Below are 24,509 nucleotides of genomic sequence, written 5' to 3' on the forward strand. Positions count from 1 at the left end.
TGTCACGAAATATGAGTCCGTCACTATAGTCCAGAAAACAGCAGAATGAGTATGGGCTGATGGAAAGTTAAAGAGGGGGCACTGATCGAATCCAAAACTCGATTGTCAGCCAGGAAAGTTCTGGCAACCGTGTTTTGAGATTCAAAAGGTGTATTGCTGATTGACTACCTACATGGTTGAAGAACAGTGACTACTACTTCCTGCTCGTGGATGATGTCAAGACTGTTTATCGCGAGCAATTGATTCACCGTGTCCTTCTTCTGGACGACAACGCACGGCCGCATATAGCAACGATAAACTCATGATAAACTCACTAAAATACACTAATACCTCTGGAATAACCTTATAATCCAGACCTTATTCCATCTCACTACTATATGAGCGGTATACCGAAAGAGGCATTAAAATGGAAAAGATTTAAAAACGACACAGCGCGCTACAGCGGCTCAACTACACTTGTACAATTGGTTACTGGAGCAGCCAACTTTTGTTTTTGTTTCTAAGGAGATTAGAAAGCTTCCTATTTGACGAAGAAAATGTACTCTATAGTACATTTAGAATAGAATAGAATAGAAATTGAAGAAAAGTACGTAGAAAAATAAGGCACTCCATTCGTATTTGTATTTATCGCCAATAAATTTATGTACAAAAATTCCGGTATATATTAGGTTGTCCCGAAAGTTTCTTTCGCGAGTTGCACTAAATTATTTTATGTAGTCGTGTTTATATAAATAGACAATCTAATTTCATAGATATTCATGTTGTGACAGTAATGGAGCAAAATGAATCGTGCACAATTCAGTAATGTAACATAAAACGTAAAATATTGTGCATGTATTACTTATTAATAAAGCGAAAGAAACTTCTGGGACAACCTAATATTTGAGTGACCCTCGTATATGGTGGTTTTATGTCTTCGATACTTCCATCTGGAAGGAAAAGAATGAAACTCGTTCTACCGCAATCATCCATTTGAACTTTTAGGACTAAACGAGTTATCGAGACGTGTTATTTTGAAAGTTCGAAAGGTTTAATAGATCTTCGAGACCTCTGTATTTTTATGATTTACCGTTCCGTACTTTTGTTCGTCGTAAAATCACTTCCGTGCACCTTCCCGCACGGTGCCCGTAAATTATCCCATCGCAATCTCGGTAACCAGATCTCGCAACGCAACTTCGAACCTAAATTCGTTCTCGTAAATTCGCTCCCGCGCGTCTCCCAATACACCGTCGGCCATAAATTATTTCTCGCGGCCCGAAGAAGCGACGTGGGCATTCTTCTCGCGCCGGGAAACAGCGAAAATACGCGAACGATCGTTATGCAAAGAGGGCTGCTACGTCTCAGGGTTTATCGTTTACGATAAGAAGTCGCGATCTACACCATTTGTAAGTCGGCTCTCTAAATATTTAATATTAAAACAACTATACGGTCGTACTACGTACCAAGGATGCCTCGTGTTGCTGGGCTTTTGGTATCCACCGATTGAATCAGGCGCGCCTTCATTTATTCCGCGGGAAAACATGGCCGAGTCCTATTTACATTCGAAACGGATCTCGTTGTCCTGGAACGAGCTGTGCTCCCTTAAACGTGTTCTCGACGATGCGAATAGGGCTGAGACTATTCGAATATCATTTGGCGGATACTTAGAAAACATCCATTCCCATCAAAAGTGGTACTCCTATTACGTGAAACTTGGGCGAGACAAGACGATTAGCGATGGTTCTTTCACGTAGAAAACGATTCCAGTAATAACCTCAGGAAAGTGTTTAAGTAAATTGCAATCCAACGATGTTAACTGAAGCTTAAAATATTAATAAATTGAGTACAAGCACTTTAGACGGGAACAGCGCGCTGAAAGTCCATTTTCTTAAAACAGTAGTGTGGTATAAGTAGGTACGTAAATCTCGCTGTAATGCGGTATTTTCTTCTCTTCTCTTTATACAATCTTGTTAATTCTTTCAATTTAGGCTCCACACGACGCTTGGGTTCAGAAGAACCTAACGCTGTATCTTCGTAATTAATATTGTAAATTGTCGTATTTACTTTTCTTTTTTTTCCTCAATCCATATTATTTGGCTGGATATAATATTGGGTTGAGTAATAAGGCTGTTCACGGTGACGGTGGCACGCATTTCGATAACATTAACTTAACCTCCTCAGGGACGATTCTTTTATGAGAAAAAAAATGACTTAATTTTTGTTACGATTAATAGGAATAGGAATAGGAGCGGTAGTAAATTATTGAATTCAAGCCACCATTGTAATCTATTTTTAATTAGAGTTTCTAAAAGCTTACAAAAGCACGAAGCAAGTGCTATTGGGCGACCACTTTGACAGTCTGGTTTTTCGATAAAACGAATATATGAGTATTGCCATTCTACATTAGAGTATATTTGGTTAGAAATATCTAGCAAAATTAATTTATATCTTGACGGTATTTTTTTTTTATTACGTCATAGTTGATTCCGTCTGAACCTGGAGATGAATTGGAGTTCCGTGAATTTATTCATTCGGATTAAATTCGGTCAAATTAAAATACTGATCAAAAAACTCATCTGGATAAGATGTAGGATCATAGGATGGGTCGGTGGGCACCTATGGCGGGCTAATCTTGTTAAGAGCTGTGATCAGTTTTTCATTTTATAGGTTTATCTTGACGTTTGTTGGGTTAATATTGAACCATTTACTTTTAAAAATTTTAGTTTTATTCCAAATGAATTTTAAATCTGTACGAAAATTGTGGGTTTTTGTACACTCCTCAATTTTCTTTATTTTTTTTTTAAACAGTTTTTTGGCTTGAGCTACTGTTTTTTTCTTCTTTAATAAGTGTGTTCTCATCTCTTCAATGCAATCTTTCTTAGTCTTTTAATCTTATCACATTCTTCATCCCACCATGAAACTGGATTGTTGTGCATAGATTCTTTAAGTATTTTTTTTTTTTAGGGGTATTCTTCTTGATTGATTCAGTTAATATATTCAAAAACACTTTGTATTTATCGCTTGCCGACATTAAATCAATTTTTGACGAAAGAAATTCGAAATAAACGTTGTCTAAAAGCAGTCAAAAATTCTTTCCCAGTTGGTACGGATAGAATTTATTTTGAAAGATGTTTTTTGGTAAAAATTTTGATCAACATTCAGAACAGAGAGGATCACCTTGTACGTTAACCGAGATTTTATTTTCGATGCTTGTTGTTAATAGTATGAGGTCTATGTTGGATTTCTTATTTCTATGAAAATCTGTGCGCAAGTTCGTATTTGAGTTATGGAGAAAGAGGTTGTGATTTTCAATGGCTTGCAAAGACAGTTCACCATTGCTATCAGAATTAGCTCCATTCCAATTTCTGCGGTGAGAATTAAAATCGCCTATTAAGATACAGTTTTTATTGTTCTCTAACTAACTAACTAACTACTTGTTTCCATTACCTAGTTGATAAAACGAATCCAGAGGCTCTATATCCTACTATTATTTTAAAGGAGAGGTTGGTACTTGTAATGCGAATGCCACACATTTCGATTGTATTGTCGGGAATGCCTATCCGAATAACTTCTGAAAATGCAGTATTTTTACGTAATAATACAACGATACCTTCGCCAGAAAACTTCACCTGACAATGTTTTGTCAGGTTTTATTCACCACTCGACACCTACGAAATTGTCAATGTTCTTCAATTTCATGGTTAATTCTTCTTTTCGTACAGTTACGCTCTTTGTATCCTAAAACATTAGTAGTATGCCAGAGAAGTCCAGTGATCGATTTTAATGGGAATGTTTCCGATGCTGTAGCGGAGATCGTTGATAGGTCATTGCTTATTGTTTGTAGAACTTAAATCTAAGGGTGGCGAGTTCGGAATCTATTGGAGTTTTTTAGTATTGTTTTTGCTATATCGTTCTTTTCAGTAGAGTACGTTGGCTACTTTTTTGTGTAATCTATATATTCTGTTTTTTATAATGATTTCTTGAGTCTTGAGTCTTTGGTTGGAGTGTGTTACCTAAAGGCGCTTTCCAAAAAATTCTAAATTCATCGTAGCTTAAGGTATATTTCTATATTTTCTATATATTGCTCTTATTCTCCATATTTTTTCGCGCTCGGAGTTGGATAAATTAAATCGTGTCGGGTTTTCGTGAGAGCTGGTGCTTTTTTCTGCATCTACAGTTTTTGATACGTTTTCGAGCAAGGTCTGCGAAAGTGCCCTTTTAGTGCAACTTTTAATTGTTGGCGTATCAGTTGGTAGTTTGGTTGGGGATCCTGTCGGTGACTTCGTTAGTTTGGGTTCCGCAATGACATCTTTACTGGTTGACGGTTCTTCTGCTGAAGTTACATTTTTGCTGGACCTGGCTGGGTGGTGGCTTTCTTCTTTATATAAGAAGTACGTTAATTTTTCCATTTCTAAATAGATACAGTAGACAGTATTGCGATAATTAATTGAAAGAGAGACTTTGGAATATTTTGAACTTCATTAGGATGTATGTACATTTCTCTATCGAAGCTTAAAACGTGGGAAAAATCGGGGTCACCCAAATGCGCTCGAATGAAAGTGATTGGAGATACCGGGTGGATACTACGTTTTGAGAGTTCTTCTATGATGGTGTTGTGCGGTATACTCGGACACACTTTGGATAGAATTACACGTTTTCCGATTGTCAGAGTGCGTCCTCCTATGTTAACTCGTCGACTGCTTCCTTGCTGCTTAAGTACATACGAACACTGTCTTGCGAAGTACGATCGACAAATTTGATATTACTAGGATTAACATATTTCCCGATCACAAAGGCGTAGTCGTGAGATGACATTACTTCGATTGCATCAAAAACTATTCCTTCTTCGTCAATTGGATATTCTGTTCTACGATCCATGGCTTCAGTTTTTTGAGGAATGTGAAACGATGAAGCTCCTTTAGTCATAGGGTCGGTTGTGGTTTTGGAATTCACGAAAATTTTTAGCACTAATATCACGTGGAGTGAAAATTAACGCACATTTTATTGTCAAACATACACAATACTGACACTGTAAATAGCTGAATAAATACTCGTTGATACGAACACGTAAATACGTCTTGCTCGGACCACAATTCGAGTCGAACTGCTCATAGGAAAGGATTACAATGGCGAGTAAATGAAGATAAAAATGACTCATTTATAAGTGATTAGATACGTTGTTTATAAATTTGATGGTCTTTGATATTATCACGATTAAAAGGGAAACGGATTAATGACTCATCGTAATCAATATCATTATATATGTCGCAGGGAAATGATAAAAATAGAGATTTGATCAAATCCCTAAGGTAGATGATCAATTCACGGGAGATGTTAAAATAACAACTCTGTGAAGTCCTCATAGGAGATGGTTATTGATCAAAATGACACACATATCATTGATTAGATAAGTTGTTTATAAAGGCAGTCTTTGATATTATCACGACAAGAACTTAAGCGGACTTATGACTCAATATAATTAATAACATCGTCGGTATTAACTCGGACGATTATTTTTGATAATTGTACAAACCGCGCTTTATTACGCGAGCTTTTCTGCAATTATACCGCTGGATAGTCCATTAGCCAAAGCGTTCTGTACGCGTTAACGTCGCCACTGTAGATATTTATTCGCCAAAATTCTAGTAAATTAGCGCAACCTATGAACAGCGAAGGTATCAATTGATGTTCTGTCAAGATAATCCAAGTATATTGACGCGGACCGTGTAATGTACTCGCAGATCCCTTATCTGCTCTTCGACTGCGGCCATTCTTCTGGAAATATACGCGGGAGAGGAACGTTGAATGCGAAACGCAACCCGGTGTGAGAACACACTGACAGTAACCTGTGACTACATATGCGAAAGGCTGTTCGATAAGGAGGTGCTCTTTTTTATCAGTTTACTGCTATTTTTACGATTTCTTTACAGCCAAAATACTTGACATACACTTCTTAAATTTTGTACGCCTACTTGTATATACAATATATGTACCAGCTTTAATTAAAGTTATGTTTGTGGTGGTCAATTTGTTTCGAAGATAAGAACAGTATTCCACGTCACTCGAAGCAGTACAGTTCCAGAATAACACGACTTGTATTACTGATATTCTCTGATGATGCGAACCAACGAAAACTGATTTTGTTCTATTCATTACGGATGTGATTCGATTATTTCACGTAATAAAAAATAAAATCCATCCAGGAAAAGAGTCTATACCGTAAGGTAAAATCGTTATTCAATGTCGACAAATTCGATGTTATATTCATGGAAAATTTTTTATAATTCAGCTTTGAACCAATAAACCAGAATGTCAATACTTTAATGCTTGATTTCTCGCTCTCTTTGAGTGAATTTTCGGAGGAAAGAAAAAGTTAAGTTTTAGATTCTTTCTTATCTACTTCACTGTCTACTTTTCTGCAAAGTTTTATTCAAAACAGGTCTGGTTCGAGTTTTTCCTTTGGCAGTGGAACGCGAAGAAATGTACACAGATACAGCGTTTTACATTTCTATGTGCAGTAGCTTTCTGAAAAAGAGTGTTGAATATCGCTTAACTTTTAGAACTTCAAAGTAAGTCTACAAACTTTGTAATGGTATTAACACCTTGACCGAAGAATTTAATTGTCATTAACGAAGATTTAAAAAGAGTATACATGATCGTAACAAAGTAGTTTAGGAACAGGAAGGATGCAAGTGATACTTATTCAAGGATCTCTCGTAACGAAAATGTCCCACTATCGATTAAAACCAGGCCATATGTTGGCATCCAGAGTGCACGTCGGGCGGAAAGAAGTCGATAACGATAAAACCCACTCTCGCTTGGCACTATACTTCCAATTAGAAATTAGCCGCCGGCAATTACGCGGATTAACGATAATTGACATTACCGGCGCGACATTCTCGGCGCCCCTAGATTAATTGCGTCCTGTTAATGGCGTAGCCAGTAGTTATCGTTTGTAGTTTATGTACGACGTGCAAAGTCCCTTGCTAAAGAAAAATAGTAATTTAAATTTGATAAACATTAAATTTTACGGAACATTCGATTTTCTTCGCATTTAGTGCAACAATGAAATTTCGTCTATCTGCCCTTCGGGTTGTCATATCCAGCCCTGATCGAGTGACAACTCGAAGGACACGTAGACGAAATTTCATCGCTATCATTTTTCCAGCTTAAGAGACTTGGTATCACCATATCTTAAATTTGTCCTAGCTACTATTGACAGCGATAAGTATCGCTCATACAGAATAGATTTTTACTTGATTAACACTTTTGATACGATATCTTACCTCAAACATTCTTTTAAAATGCAGAGAATTATACAGGGTCTTTCTTAATATGTGAACGCTTTCTGGAGGCTTTTTTTGGCGCTTTTTTATGGTCCTGAGACCAAGTACGAATCGAAAAGTCTTTTACTAATTTCTGAACTGCGGCTTCGTTATCGAGATATACGCAGTAGAAATTTGCTGGTTAACTATCGGGCGGGCAGTTTGAGTCCCTATTAGCTATTCGAGCGATCGCAACATGTACACACCTAAATAAGGAGAAACACTCATCGATGCATACTCACTGTTGGAAAATGACTTAAAAGCCCACAAATCAGTTTGGACCAGGAAGGGCGAGGTCATTGCAATCTAGTTTTGAATAGGTTGGGCCAATGATCTCGTCTAAGCCTAGAATCTCTCAGGTCACTTTCAAGCAGTGAGTGTGCATCGGTGTGTCTTTTTCCTGTATGAGTGCGTACATGTGCGGCCGCGCGAACAACTGATCGGACTTAAAAATCGCTAGCCGGAAGTCACATCTGGAAATTTTAACATTATATATATATATATATATAATGTTAAAATTATATATATATATAATGTTAAAATTATATATATATATAATGTTAAAATTATATATATATATATTACGATAACGAAGTCTTAGTTCGCAAATTAGTTAAGGATTTTTCAATTCGTACTTATATCAGAACCAAAAAGCGCTCACATATTAAGAATTCAACATTTATTCGTTATCAGTTGTAACGCACGACAAATTAGCGACATATCGCAAGAATGAACGTGACTGATCTATACATGACAATGGGGAAGAAGATTAAGAGATATCAAGGATTTATCAAGCATTGCATTAGGATGATGTGCTTGAGTCAGTTACATGTACTCAGTCTAGGATTAGGAATTATCAGTGGTTATATAACTTTAAAACAACGTCATATATGATTCACATTTATATGTAACTCCGTTGCTTTCGTATTTCTAATCCATCGCTGAAGTCAGTATCGCGTGTTTTACAATGCATGATAGAGTTTTGATGTTGTGTAACGCCTCGAAGTACTTCCTCGGCACCGGCGACCAACTATTTAAATTTCGACTCAAGCCGAACTTCTAGCGGTTTTGTAGCTACCTTCGTTTTAGTTTCGCGAGTACGACACTGATCCAATTCTCAGGAACGGCGGTCTTCTCCACCCCGCGCAATATTCGTTCAACCCTCATGAATCTCGGAACGATTTCCGCCCACGCGGCCGTGTCGCCGGTGTAAATTGAAAATTTAACGATACCACGGCTGGGTGTCGGCAAAAAAGGCTTCAAGCCACCGACAGTTCGGCCCAAGAAGGACGAACGCATATTAGAAGCGAGGATTCGAACGAGAAGGAGACTAGCGTCTCTAAAAATACGTTTATGGGATCATAACGCGACGGGCTGCGTCTCGCGGCTGCAGCCGGCCTAAGCTCGCTCATACGTCGCGGTCTGCTACGGCCATAAATCCCTTCCACCGTTAGTCTCACGTGTGAAATTGCTATTACCCTCCGCGGTCCTACCGCAGCTGTCGTTCCATGGAAGCTCGGACTGCCCACTACGCCGCGGTGGTCTTCGCGTTTCTCACGCTTGTCCATGGCTGATGTCCACTTTAAAGTTTTACTCTTGAAAATCGATATCAAGAATGAGAGTCTCTCGAACGAACGACAGTTTTCGTACTGGAATAGATACTCGTGTGAAAGAATCCTTACTCTAAGTACGTCCACTGGAGAGTCTTAGTATTGATAACAAAACTCTTAGGTGGACACCCGCCGTAAGAGTCTAGTAGCATCCACACGTTTTCATGGAATGCTCAAGCTAGAAACTTCGACGATATTTTACTATCCAAAGGCTTATAGGTAACAGGAGAAATCAGTATCCCGAAAATTTGGACTTTTTTGAAATTGTGTAAATTTGTTGGGGTCCTTAAGAGAAGCTTAGTGCTCCATTTATTATCGGTTCTAATTCGTTACTTCAGAGTGAGAACACACCTTATATATGTTTCTATATTTATTAATATATCTTTAAAATTTGAGTAGGTATAAAAGAATGAAGAATACAATAGGTGTTAGTAGTTTTGTATGCTTTTTAAGGATAATTTATTAAATCAATACAATCTTTTTGTTCTGATGAAAAAAATTCTCCACCATCGTCATTCAAACTAATTTGAATTTTCTTTCTCGGTGAAAACCACATTACAAACTATGTATTATAAATAATGATGTATATACATATTAATCTTAACAGACAACCTGATCTGTGTGTAATTTCTTCCTGTATGTAACTTTTCATGTATTTTTGTCATGTATACCTATTTTCGTGAAACAGCAAATATATACAATTACGCGAACAATGACATTTCTTCCATTATTATCAAAATTATGAATTTTAAAAAGATTTTGTCAGTGTAATAGAATCTAAGATACTATTCCTTTTAATTTTATTATCCGCAGGGATTTTTTGTAACTGTACTGAGGTGATTGATATGTGATAAACAAATTTGTCTCAGATAAAATTGTTTCTTCATTCCAACGAATTTCATTTCGGATAATCGCAGTTTTCGACGAGAAACGCACATATATGACGTGGATAACACTTCCGTTATCAGTGAAAAAATTGACAGATGAAATTTCTGTACCCGATTCTGTGATTAAACGAAGCACGTTTTCTTAAATGACTACCTGCCACCCAGAACGAAATGGTAATTGAAGTTCGAAAAATGGAGTCTCGTAGGTCGTTGAAAAGAGTGCCTCTGGTGTCGTGAATGCTCTACTGTGTGACAAATTTGTAGTCTTCTTGTTTTGCGCTGAATGAAGTCCTGTAATTTTTAAATAAATCATCGGCACTGTGTCTTCCGTCTATTCTTTTGGAAAGTTCCTCGACCCCATTACAGAGATCAATCAATTTTTCAGACGCTCCATAGCTTTTCCGAGGCGCATCAATTTCATGCACTTAAGTTTCGTGGCTGTTGTAAACAAGTGCTATTCTCTTCGCTCTTATTTCTGCATTTCTCTATGTCTTGAATCACCCTGAGGACAAAGACGCAACAGCGGTTACAAAATTAGAGTGTTGGCGTTTTCATTGCTTTACATCTCAAGAGGAGATACGGAGTTAAAAATATGTTGTGCGATTTAGAAACAAAAACACCGATATCCCTTAAATAATTTTGAAGATATCGTCGAACAGGGGATTCGTTTGTACCACGATATTGACTTCTTTGGACAGTACCACGCTATCCTCCTTGATGTTTTCTGTTTCTCACCTCGTATAACGAGGAGCGTCGAAGGATTTCCTCACACATTTCTCGTTAACGCTTCAAAGTCGTCGGTCATTTCCGTTCCTGCTCGTCCCGAAGAAACGCTGTTCGACGCTAACCAATCTTAACAGGAAAACGCGGCGCAATTTACTGACAGGAAACCTATGCGTATCTCTTGGTCGTCGCGATTTTTTCGCGTCGCCCTTGAAGTCGAATTACTTACGCACGTTGCTTATCGCGTTCTCCATGGAGAACACACCGCCTCGCTTCATCCGCGCAACTAATGCGTCTCGCGTCTAATGACGAAGCGTGACTTGAACCGAAGTCACGCTACCTGGACGAATTCGTTACATCACACGCGCATACAGAAATCGTCCATACGCTCGTCGACGCCAGCGTGGAGGGAGGAGACGTGCACGTCAGATGTACAAAGAAGAAACGCAGTACAAACGTCGGACAAGACTAGTGACCATTAGATATTCACTAGTCTCGCTGAACCGAGCGATACACAATACCAGGCAGTCCGTCATTCCGTCGTGGCGAGTCGTCTTCGTGTCTCACCTCTGTCGACTTCCCTATCAGGATAATCGCGGCGTTCGCGTTAAAACGTCAAGATTTCATGACGACTCGTGCTGATACCGCGGCTCCCATAAGGGCACCGCCATGCCGGACACTTTCGTCGTCAGGATTGTCTACGCACCAAAGTTCACCAAGGTTCATTCTCTATGGAGACGTGTACTTATTCCGAGCAACAAGTAGAATTTCGTTCCAGTAATGGACGACGATGATAAATAATGTTAAGCGTAGAAATTAATCCTGTTCCACGCCAAGGTAAACGTACCATTTGTTTAAAAAGAAAAATCATACCATTTGTAATTTTCCCTTCATCGCACATTCCAAGAAAGCACACATAGTTGTACGATCAAATGTCGAAAGAATCTGTGTGTTTCATTACTGTGTACGTTGGTACTTCAATGCAACAAAATGGCAGGTAAATGTTTCTTTTTAAATTAGACTTAGAAATAATTGAATGCAAGGGAATTAATTTCTACGCCTAATAATTGTCAAGTACATTTATAATCTGTTACAAAAGCAACGATTAGTAAAACATATTGGCTACTGAACTTCGTATATGTACATACATTCTAATGACCATCAGGTTGAGACTAAGTTTATGTACTCATATAGAACTACATTGTAATGTAGTGTCGGTTAAGAACTTAGGAGATTGTTAATTTAACGTAATATATAATAACGAGGAAATATTTTTACAGTTGAACTACACTGTGACGTATTACGTTAGAGGATAATACGTTTTGTTCTTTTAAATAACGTTTTAGTTACTTACATTTCGACTTCTAGTTTCAGAATCACCTTCAAAACATGGTAATGTCATAATTGAATTTGATAAATTAAGATACGTGGAAGAATTATGTATAAACGGAGCCAATTATCTCTGTCATGCGAAATACTATAATTGAGGCAACACAATTTTTAGCATTATTATGTTTAACTAAAAGTATATCGGATGTATATGTTGCTTACATGAAATTTAAACAATTAAATAAATACTTTGACCACTAGTTATTGTAGAACACTACTGAAGTGAGACCACGATGAATCAAAACCACTTCGTTAAGAAATAAATGATCGATGACTAACAACAATAATCAAAACCAGAGAATATTTGGAACAATCTATTTGGAATCTATCTAATATATCTGCTCCACTTGACTGAAACTAATCTAATAAGATTTATAAAGGTTGATCGCGTATTAGAGGCACGTAGCGACCTGGGAGAGTTTGGTCGTGGTCCAGAAGTCGCGACAGGAGTAGATTGAACCTCTGTTGGGAATATCAGTTCCATTAATTATGGATGTTGTTGTTCCAGATGCAGACGTCCTCGTCGGCGACGACACCCGCGAGGACGCCAGGCGTCGGCGCGGACGCGACGACGACAGGATCAGGAAAGGGTGGAGGTCGCGTCACGGAAGTGACGGAGTTTTGTTACGTCACCCAAAGGATCATTGCGCTTTGGTACAGAGAGGACGCCCAAGGAGTCCTTGAACACGCAACCACGCTACTGCGAGGGAAGCACACTGATAATTATATGGTGAGCATCGAGCAAATATCAAACGAATTAATGTCCGCATACTTTGCGTGACATTTTTATTAAATAACGTTTGCCATTGAATAAGAAGGTAAACGATTTCAGTAGAATCTTTATCGAGTTTGTCAAAATTCTGTGTTCTTGTTCCCAATTCTGTGGATATATTACAAATGTACAGGGTGTCCCAAAAATTTTAGAGGTCCTTGAAAAGGTTGGTTCAGGGGGTGATTTGAAACAACTTTTTCCTTAGCGAAAATGTTGTCCGAGGCTTCGTTAAGGAGATATTACCAGAAAACCCCGATCAATTGGAGCGCCCACAGTAGTATAGGTACGCCCTAGACGGCCGCGCTCGTATGCTACCGCGAGTATGCCGGTGGAGCGCCCGCAGTAGTACCATCTGATCAAATTTGACCCGGACTGGTCCATTTAAATCGCTCGCGTAAACTGAATCGGTAAAATATTTTTTTCCTAGTTTGGTATAACCTTCTTTGACATTCGTGTGAAGTGCGCGTGGGATACGTCCTTTTTTTGTGAGTTTGGCAGTCATTTGTGTACGACGCGAAAAGTTTGTCTGGCGATTTTTGCTATGGAAAAAAAAATGGAACAACGAGTTTGCTTGAAATTTTGTGTTTCCAATGGAATTACGACTACGTAGTCTTTGAAAATGTTACAGAAGTGTTATGGGGAGTCTACCCTATCGAGAACTCAAGTATTTGAGTGGCATAAAGCATTCAGTGAGGGTCGTGAAGTCGTAAAAAACTTGCCTCATGCGAGTCGTTCATCCACCTCTGTTAATGACGATAATATTGAAAAAGTGAAGGAAATCGTACTTGGAAATCGTCGGGTTGGCATTAGAGAGATAGCAGAAACTCTCAACATTTCTTATAGGTCGACTCAGTACATTGTGGTTGATGTTTTGGTATGAAGCGCGTTGCCGCCAGACTCGTACCGAAAAATCTGAATTTTCTAGCGCTCTTTCTTTTACCTGTTCCACTATCTTTGTTTTACCTAGATCCACGGTAGCATGCAATCTTAGTTTCAGAGTGGTTTGAAACTGATCATCAGTTGCGCCCGTGTGCGAACGATCTACCATGAGTTGCCGGTGGAGCGTCCGCAGTAGTATAGGCTACGCCCTAGGCGGCCACGTTCGTATGTTACCGCGAGTATGCCGGTGGAGCGCCCTATATTACTGCGGGCGCTCCACTGGCATACTCGCGCTCGGATTTGTCGGGGTTTTCTGTTAATATCTCCTTAACGAAGTTTCGGACAACATTTTGGCTAAGGAAAAAGTTGTTTCAAAACCCCCGAACCACCCCTTTCAAGGAACTCCAACATTTTTGTGACACCCTATATACTGGGTGAATCACGAATCGTGATTAGTAGAGATTACTCTGTTATTACCAGTGCGATCTAAAGTGTTTTTAACAACTTTTGCATAGTTTTAAGAGATCTTTAACTTGATTATAAAAAATTATTTGTCAACTATCTTTTTTTTTGTTTTTTTAAGATCACCTTGATTTTTCTGCAAATGAACATATAACTTTTTACATCTATCTGCTAGAGAATTTCAAGACAAATATAATGATCTGTGATTGAAGGTCATTCAAGGTCTCACACTCTTCAAATATTTCATTAATTTTCTTATTTGGGTACTTCATGCTATAGCAAGTGTTCACAATGATGATCTTAAACTTGGATGCATTTTGTAAAACGTGTTAATGTAGAGAATATTGCACGATGAATTTCATTTGGATCAATTGGAATGCAAGCTCTACAAATATAACAAAGTATAAATTACTCTATCATTGATTATCGTTAGCCAATAATTTCTATGCGATATAAATAAAATGACAATTGTGCATGTAATATATAGAGTGATTAGAAAGTACTACCGTAATATTTATTTATGTTTTCCACATCTCAGCCTACAAGCCTTTTGTTCAAGCAACACGGCCTCTCTGTGCAAAACCCAAGTTACCGCATGATTTCACAATAGTGTGGCCTTCGTTAGATGTCACACACGCATTTACATACCACATCATAGACTGTCATACACGTCCAAATGCCTCCGGCTGATTTCTAACTGAATTGCGCACGTAGGTTACATTAAGTGAAATCGAATGTTTACGATACACGAGGGACGCTAAAAATTTAAATCACATGAAAATTGAACAGAAATTGTAAACTAACATGAGAGAAATCGTTTGAATTCAATTGAATCACATTCGTCGGTAGCCAATCGTACCTGCAAGCATTTTATTACGACTTTTAATCGTTGTTATCTAAGGAACTAACTTTTTTCAATTTCATAAATAACTTGCATACGTTGTGTATTGTATCTAATTAACTAAAGCTACTGTATATTTATGGCGCAGTACTCTTAGTACGATTATTCAAATATGAAACTTCACATTTCATCTATGACATTATGATCTAATTTAGGATATTTTTGGTCAAAATTAACCCTTTGGCTGCGAAGGGCATATGTATGTATATAAGCCCTCGAGAAATGGACTCAGAGAAATGTATATATTCATAGTTATATTAATTTTAAAAAAATATCAGCTTATAGGAAATGATGATACGATATTTTTGTACATTTACAGTTTATTCATAGGACGCTTAGTTTTGAAAATAAAAATTAAAAAGTTAGAAGTTCGCTGTAAACATTGAATATCAGAGAAAAGGTCTTCTGAGGTTTCAATTTTTATCTCTGAAATTAAACGTCGTATGAATACACTGTAAATATGAAAATAATTTATTTTAATATTCTTTATAAGGTGATATTATTATTAAATTCGATTGTTCGACTGTTGTTTTTGTTTCCTTTACGACAACAACAACAGGATTAGACGATTACGAGATCTTAGGAAAAAGGTTTTCTAAGTTTTTAATTTTTATTTTTGAAACTAAACGTTCTTTGACTAAATTGGAACTATAAACAAGTTCCGTCTTATCATTCCTTATGAGAAGATATTTTTTTTTAAATTCATAGCTCTACGCCTCTAAGAACTTCCAGCAAAAATCCATCCGCGCTCAAAGGGTTAAGCAACCAGTAAATGGTTTCAATTTCTTTGTTAGGTATATTATAATTTATAATAATATTGAAAATGGTGCAACTATAGCAAGCTTTTCCTACATTACTTTTGCCATACAGTTCGATCATATCTTTGTTGTTTTTGATTTGCAGATTTTCAATTTGTCGTCGCCTGGTCGCCCAGGAGAGCCGAACACCAGAGAAGCAGGCTGGCCACAGGGGTTGGCGCCAAGTTTGGAGAGACTCTGCGCCTTATGCAAGGAGCTGGACTCCTGGCTGAACGGTGCTTCAAATCGCGTGGTTGTTCTCCATGCCAGGTGAGTCTGTTTCCCAAAAATTCGAAGAAAACACCTTATGTGTGCAGTCGTGATCATATAATTGCAAACTCCGATGAAAATACAGGTTCTTGGAAACTTTGTAAAAGACTGTTCGGTATACAGGGTGTCCATCGTAATAGTCCGCACGATTTTGCAAACATTTCCGATAATTTGATGTAAAAATGTTTCAAACAAAAGTTAATTAGATTCCTCTATAATTAGTTTTTCCCATAAAAAGTAAAGGTTAACTCATATTTCTCAATCGATGAACACGTCAAAGTCAGAGTATCACAGTTAATCATCGAACTCGTCTTTTTACCATCTACAACGTAAGGTAATCCAAATTGAACAGTGCCATTGAACTAAGATAAAGTGACCGTGACTTTTTATAGAAAAAATGTTTATTTGAAAATTTATTTACATTGAAATGTGTAGCCGACTGAAAATTAATTAGCTCTTATTTCAATCATTTTTTTCGTTAAATTATCGGAAATAACTGAAAAACCACGCAGATCGATTACCTCCTGAAATTTATTAACTATATGATTAGTCTGCTCACAATGTTCGAATTGTGGAAACAGAACAAGACTTTTGATATGCTTGGTAACAGTATCCACAAGTTAATGTCAGTATAGATCGATATGTACCAATGTAGAAAATTCTTTTCTAAGACGCAAACTCTTTCTAAATGGACCTGTAGGTAAGGTACCAAAATGTTAGTTACGAGCACACATTTCATTTAATATTATCGTTAGAACGGAAAGCCTCTGACTTTTTCGGTGCATTTAATAAATTGATTAACGACTGTATTTTAAATTGTTCAACAAGTTTGTCTACGATAATAGTGCCTGAAATATTGAAGCCAATTACATACGACTCCGAAGATACCGAGAGTCACTCTTCAGGAGATAAATCCATAACTAATCTTTAACTTTAAATAACGTAGAAACGATTAACCGTACGCCCTCGAAACTATATATCAATGGCCCCGGTATTTCAAGCACTGTCGCTCTGCAGGAGCTTGTTATACGTTAAGAGTTGCGCGTAGGGAGTTCTCCTTGTTAGCCCGGAAAGGGTTTAAGAAGACGTTGAAATTCCTCAGGGGAAGCAAGGAACGATTGGGTGTGGCAGTCTCCGCGTACATGAATTACAGCAGCATCTGCGGAGGACGCGATCAGGAGCTGGACAGGTTCGCGATGAGGACATTCCTCGACGACAAGATTGGATCCCTGCAGGTTCCGTCCCATCGAAGGTAATAACTTTGGTGCATGACGTTACTGCTTGTTGACGGTCAACGATAAAATTCATTTTATCGCCGATTCGCCGCAAGTTACACAGATAATACCGCGACTGTATCCACGGGCGTGGCTCTTTCATAGGGAGTGTTATGGATAATTAATAACGTCATTCTCCAGTTTCTATTTCAAAGCTATGAGCCTGTCGTCATTCGTTCACCAACAAATCAGCGTAATTCGGTGGAACTTCCCTCTCTTCCGCGTTATGTAAATTCTTATGTCATAATTAACAAGTACGACCAAGGATATCACAGAAAGAGATCGTTGTTCATTGTTGGAATCGCTGCTTTTGTTTTCCTGGATGTTATTAAATATAACAGCGAGGAAGTTATACTAAGGGGCGAGAATTAAGCTCCGTTGTAGATGTGTCTAATAATAAGTACGTTGACTTCTATCTTGCTTTATATGGGGAATTCACGAAAATACTAACCAGCGTTTTTCTCGTAAATAAAGGATTAGAATAAACTCGCAGAGAATAAAGTTTTGTAGTTTTCTACTATCAACATAATGTTATGTATCAATTTTTTGTATTTGAAATATTTTTGAAGAAATACAGGTGATATTTAATTTTTTTAATGGAATGCTGTATATTTTTCTATTTAATATGAAAGCGTGTACAAAGACGAATTCATACCCGTGCAATCCCATGATCTTCAAGGTCCTACAAAGTCAGAAATGAAAGAAATAATTCGAATATTTTGTTTTTGTTTAGAATTATTCTTTACTTAGTCAGCTCTATAGATTACATTTTTGGCAGTTTGGTAATTTTGTCGGATATTCAAACTATTTCTTTCATTTCTGATTTTGTAGGACTTTAAAGATTATTGTATCGCGCAGGTATGATTCGTCTTGATACACGCTTTCGTATTACATAAGAGAGATATACATCGTTTCATTAAAAAAATTAACTGACACTGTTGTTTCTTCAAAAATATTACAAATACAAAAAAATTGAATCGTGCCGTTACATTGATCGTAGAAAACTACAAACCTCGTTTCTCTATCATTTCAGTCAAATGCTTATTATTTGCAAGAAAAATACTGGCTAGTACTTTCGCGATCACCCCGTATATCAGGAATGGTTCATAAAAATATTATGAAACTTGGAACAGAAATTCGTTTATACACGGGGTATTAACAATATTATAAATGCATGAATGTACTCATGTATGCACGTTGACATTTATCATACTCCACATCGCAGAAATAATTTATTCTAGTTAAATACACTTTTTCGAATATGAGCTGTTATATTTGAAAATGGAATACCACTTTACCACTTTACAAAAAAGAAATAAATTAACGATAATTTTAGTACGATATAGATACCTTCTTTTCATATTTATAATTATATATTCAATGGAGTACGATTTTTTCTTAAAGTAAACAAACGTATTTTGGCTATAAAATGTTGTCGCAAAAATATTTTTGTAAGTGGAATAAGTCCATTCCTAATAATTATAATTAAAAGAACTTTCTTATTGCTATTATTATTGACTATTACAACTTCACTATGTTAACTGTAAAGGAGAAATAAGATTAAAATTTAATTTGTTCCTATTATTAGTTATCTTAACGAAGTAATTTACATTTGACACTCGTTTATATCATCTTTTTAATATAAGTAAAATTAATTCTTAATAAACTTGGTTATTCGTGAATTTACGTGTCTTCATTTTAATTATTTTTTTTTACATTAAAAAATCCATTTCAGTGAGGCTAATCTCTATAAAAATATAGACTTAAATTACCGCTTGTTTTTATTTGTTATAATATCTTAATTTTGAATGTGGTACAAGTCCATTTGGATCTAAAAGTATCGTTTATTTTTTAAATAATTTTAGTAATTACTATTTCATAATAAAATTGAAAAGTTGTATAGTGTTAAAAACGTCCTTCGAAGTGATTAGCGTTTGCCAATATTTTTAAATTAATTCAAATGCAAACTCTTAAATACCTCGATACATGAAAAAATGAACTTACTTCCTTGTCAAATATAACAGCTCATACGTATGTATATCAGTTTTATCGGTAGGCTGGACTATTCGAAATTGATAGATCTCTGTCGCGGAAATTGCGCGTCATATACCGTCTTCTATGGCGAAATTGTGTAACAGTTCTCACGAATAGAATAGGTCGTATTAATGAGGCAGTTACTGCAATATCAACCTTGACCATTCGTCGCTACGAGCGTTAAGTTTACAGCCACATATAGCTGTTACGCTCGTTACCAGATTTATGTCAATGCCGTGATGTAACTAACTTTTGCCATTTCTCTAATTTATATTTACCCTTCGAAATAACAGGATGTATCAATGTCGTCATTTATCTTTATTAGTTAAAATTTACAAGCACTTCGAGTAGTATTTTTATAGACTTTAGCTTCTCGATATTCAGTACTAGTATTTGTTAAGCGAGATGGAAATATCTGCTGTAGTCGAAACTGCTTCTAACGTCTATCTGCTGCGCTTAAGAAAACTGGAGCTAAGTTCTAGTATCGTATCGTAAATAAAGCGGTCGTATAACAGTCTCGTAAATCCCGTGATAGATGTCCATTTCAAGGGTATTACACGACCTTGAGTACGTACCATCTGGGTTGCGTGTTGAACGTGACAACGTCGTCTTCCTGTGTACACAGATTTCCTTGATAAATAGTGTTCCGTAATATTTAATGTAACCGTGAAACGCACCCTTGATCTGGAAATAAATCGAAAATGTAGGATAACGCAGAAATGCATTGAATGTAGAAATTTCATGTCAAAAAGTTCCAAAGATACTTCCTGGAATTTGTAGTCCTTGCATTTTTTTTACTCGACGTCAATTACATACTTACCCTATTATTAATTTTCGTTACTATTCGAAACATATATATTTCTTTATATGCAAATACGTTTTCACTTTTATTACATTTCAAGATAAGCATAAAGTTGAGAGACTTCATTGAAGAAATTTTGTAAAATATTGTATAATCTTAAGGGGAGAAGAGGGGGTCAGAACTTTGGACGCGTGAAAATCATAGCTATATTCAACAATTTTTTATTCGAAAACAATTGACTCAATAGAAGATCCATTTGGGTGGATTTATAGTTAAATTCGAACTAAAATCACGTCACAATAGCAGTAAAACCTATAGTTGTTACATTGACTACACGCCAAATTCAATACTACACAGGTATTAGAAGATATTTTCCGATCGTGCTGATGGTAATCGTACAATCGGTTGTTGCTCATACGTAGCAGCAATTGTTTATTACTTATCGCATGCTGAGTATCTAGTAAAAATTGTAAGGCCTGTAAAAACTCAAAAAAATGTTTAACATTGAAGAAGTGACATTTCTTATCAACGAAGACAACGATGAGGATTAACGATAACGACACAATTTCTATTGCATTTTTACTAAAACTTGGTTTTTAAAAAATTTACGAAAAAATAGGTAAAGTAACAAGAAAACTAAAAAATTAAGAAGTGACTTTCCACTTGAACTACGGACGCTGCCATTAAGAATAACGTAGATAGTTCTGAAGGTATTTTACAATGTGTACGTTGTACAAGTTAAGTATTAGGTCGTCCTAAAAGTTTGTGCCATTTATACTTCTATTTCTCAAATTAATATATGAAACATACTCTTAAGTGTCACAGGAAAAGATAATCTGTCTCATTTCACAATAGTTTCTCACCTCTCTCACATAGTCATTATACCGTTACTAGAAAATTTCTGTGGTTTTTTATTAAATTTTATTAAATTTTATTGATCAATATCAATACACTGAGAATTATTATAAAAAGTATACAAAAATTGCGCATACAAGTTAGTGTAATACACTGAATTGTGTAATAGTGTAATACACTCACAATTATGAAAAAATTGAGGATAATAATAACAATAATATACACTTCCTCTAATTATGTAATCGCAGTTCCGTGATTCCTGAGTGTAGCTCGCTAACTGAAATATCTCTGATTTGTTTCAAAATTTCTCATGCAATAGAGACGCCAGTCGAGATAGGGACTTGAAACTTAACACAAATTAGTCTTTTTTTATAACCTGTCGAATATATCATCGCAAATCGAAATCGTTCTAATTGTAAGGGCAATGTTGACTCCCTTAATATACTCAATTACAATACAATTAAAATTTTATTGTCTACTTGTTGAGGAATGGATAAGACAGTGGTTTATTTTGTATTCGAAATTCTTATCCAGATAAGAGTTTTGCCCATCTCTGACCGGTACTCTGCAATTTGTATCGTCTTTGCGATGCTTAGAACCGCGACGTGTATCGGAAGCGATGAACCGGGACGAAGCAGACCAGTCAGAGACCGCCTAAAAATCGCGGAGAAATAACCCCATAAACATAAGCCCCGTAGGCAGACCTGTCAACCTTGGCTATCCATTCCAGCCGATCGCGTGGTACGTATTACATGGCTGTCGATCCGTAGTCAGAGTGCTCCGTTCATGCTCAAGTTTTCGATGTTTGACGCGCGCATCGATGATCGTAACGATCCACCGTCTTGCCTTGTGGCTTCGCTCATGGAAGATTTACCTGAAACCAGTGTTCTCTTTTTTTCTTCGAAGAAACTTAAATCAACGAACGCATACTTTTATTTGAGGTCTGAACAAATGAGAAATATATTCAATATTCTTAAGCAGTGCTAAAGATTTTACTTTTAGATGTTACTTTAAAATAATTTAAAGAAGTATTTCAAAATGATTAAATCAAAAGATGAAGACTCACCTGATGTAGCACAGAGCTGCAAAATATAGGATAGAGATTTAGTGGGTCTATGTAGTAAGTACAATGTACATAGAGAGTATTTTTTTTAATTATTTAGCAACAAAACATAAAATAAATAATATTCTTATTTATAACGTTTACAAATAAATATGTAATTGTCCATTTATTGAAAATATCCTTAATACAATACATACAATACAAAGATAAGTACAAGGAGTCTGAGTTCTATGTAATGAATGCAAGATATAATACGATATTTCACAGTATTGCCTTCTTATTATGCAGCAAAACATGCAATAAATAATATTCTTACTTATCATGTTTAAAAAATTAAAGTATACTGAGCATTCATTGAAAGTTTTTCTTAATATTACAATATAATACAAATAAACACAAAGAGTCGATAAATATAAATATAATATAGACTATACTGGTAATATACTACATATAACTGTAAATAGGAATAATATTTCCATGACAAGTTCGAACGTGAGTCGCTGGTAAGCCCGTGAAGTGGTTGATGCGGCTATAAATAACCGATAAAAGTTAAAGAGTTTGAACGTCTACCTTGTCAGTCCATTTTAGACGATCGCGTGGTATGCATTACATGGCTGCCGATCCGTAGCCAGCGTTCATGTTTAAAAATTTGTCGTTTGACGGGCGCATCGACGATCGTAACGATCCATCGTCGTGCCTCGTGGTCTTACACGCGGAAGATTCCTCTCGGGTAATCGCCGTTGCTCGTCTTCCTCGTTCACCCGGTCGCATCCGAACCGATCGAGTTTCCCCATTAATTCCACGAGCAGCGAGCATTAGCATGTCGTTAGCGTGGCTGCGCTCTCGCGAACGTATGAATCCATTATCGACGATGTACGGGCCAGCCACGTCGAACGTCGCGCGCATAACGTGCGCACACTTTAGGTGCCACTGGGAACAGGTTTTTTCATTAGGCGGATCGGGCAACGCCGCCGCGATCGTATCGGGCTTCGTTACGAGCGACACGCGAGGATTCGTGAGGGAGCCCGCGAAATTACGGCCGTGAACGCTCACGATGCTGCATAATCGACAGGTACTTGGGTAACCCGGCCGTTCTGTCCACTCTTCCGTGTTTGCCGTGTGTATTACAAGCCTGGAATTAATCGACACCGCGGGGGGAACACGACTCGTTGGAAAATTGACGGAACCAGTTAAGCGGTTACGTTTTCCAGATGTGTTAAACAATTTATTCATTTCAACTTCTTATGTGTTTGATAGGCTACAGATTTTAAGAATATATCTTGAAAATTTTGCGTCGATATCTCGAAAATTGACAATGTTACACCGCTTCAAATGAGACAAGATCACGCGGTCGAGTAGGCGACAGCGGACAGTTTGTCATTGACGTCACGGTGGGTTCCATTCATTCAGGGGCAATCTCTTTGGACGCGAAGAGATGTACGTTTATTTTTGTCTCATTCTTGTATCATGGTTAACCCTTTGTGGATACGTGTGGTCTCACCTAAGTGAGCAAGCACTTTTACCGTTTGGGACGTACCGTTCTTTCAATGTTTTTAATTTAATAATATTAAATATTTCGAATGCCATATTCAATTTTATAGTGGAACTATGTGATCGTTTTGTTAGAAAAGTTCAGAAAGGATCTCCAATATGGCAAAAACATTTATGACGAAATATTACAAAATAAATGAAATAATATTACTTTGGATAAAATGAAGAAATTAATTGTATCCAAGTTACAAAGTTATTAAAAGTAAGGAAGTGTCTACATACTTCTAAGCGGGAGTGTATACTTTCTATAAGGTATTAATATATGAATGATTAACACTGCCAAACCTCAGTCTCAGGCATTTTTTTATATTGTATATAAAATGGTAGTTTATACCCTTTAAGAAAGTCCAGTAATGGTCCCATTGAAAGAGTTACAGCGAGAACAAAAATGTGACACCCTAAAATGATAGGCTACGATCGACACGCAAGGATTCGTGAGGGACCCGCGAAATTATGGTCGTAAACGCTCACGATGCTGCATAATGGACAGGTACTTGGGCAACTGTGGTTTTTCGGTCCACTCTTTCGTGTTTGTCGTATGTATTACAAGCCAGGCATTAATCGACACTGCGGGGAACACCGATCGTTAACTTTCAAGATGAACTTTCGTTTGATCGATGACGGGAGAAGCTATTTCGACGGGATTATCTACAATTTCTGTGATGTAGAAGGAAAGAAAGAGGGCAATGGTTTAGACTGAGTGATTGATACACTATGAACATGATTCGAAAACGGTGGTGCGTCATGCTTGCACGATGCGTTAAAGGAAGACGTATCTAGCGATTGTGCGGAGGAATTTCTTCCTAAGAATTCTCGAGATTTTTTAACAAATGCCATTCCCGTTTCTCGAGAACATTTATGTTAGGCAGACCGAGTGTTTTACTCGACTTCAACTTGCAATAGCAATACATTATTGTGTTCTAACGAATGAAGATT

At 36.9% G+C, this 24,509-nt stretch overlaps 1 protein-coding gene across 12 annotated transcripts in view; it reads left to right on the forward strand.

Moving 5' to 3' along the window:
- Positions 1-24,509, forward strand: part of LOC128878668 (tensin-1) — a 334,268-nt gene that overhangs the window by 245,518 nt on the left and 64,241 nt on the right. For 11 of the 12 annotated variants that reach the window (XM_054127041.1, XM_054127043.1, XM_054127042.1 and 8 more), the window contains 3 exons: positions 12,422-12,643; positions 15,831-15,994; positions 17,097-17,246. In XM_054127041.1, coding sequence (XP_053983016.1) covers positions 12,422-12,643; positions 15,831-15,994; positions 17,097-17,246 — 536 coding nt within the window. Of the gene's footprint in view, positions 1-11,034; positions 11,245-12,421; positions 12,644-15,830; positions 15,995-17,096; positions 17,247-24,509 lie in introns of those variants that run through there. The other variant, XM_054127052.1, reaches the window with a different exon arrangement.

This window comes from Hylaeus volcanicus, chromosome 6, assembly GCF_026283585.1.
Source record: "Hylaeus volcanicus isolate JK05 chromosome 6, UHH_iyHylVolc1.0_haploid, whole genome shotgun sequence".
Lineage (NCBI taxonomy): Eukaryota > Metazoa > Arthropoda > Insecta > Hymenoptera > Colletidae > Hylaeus > Hylaeus volcanicus.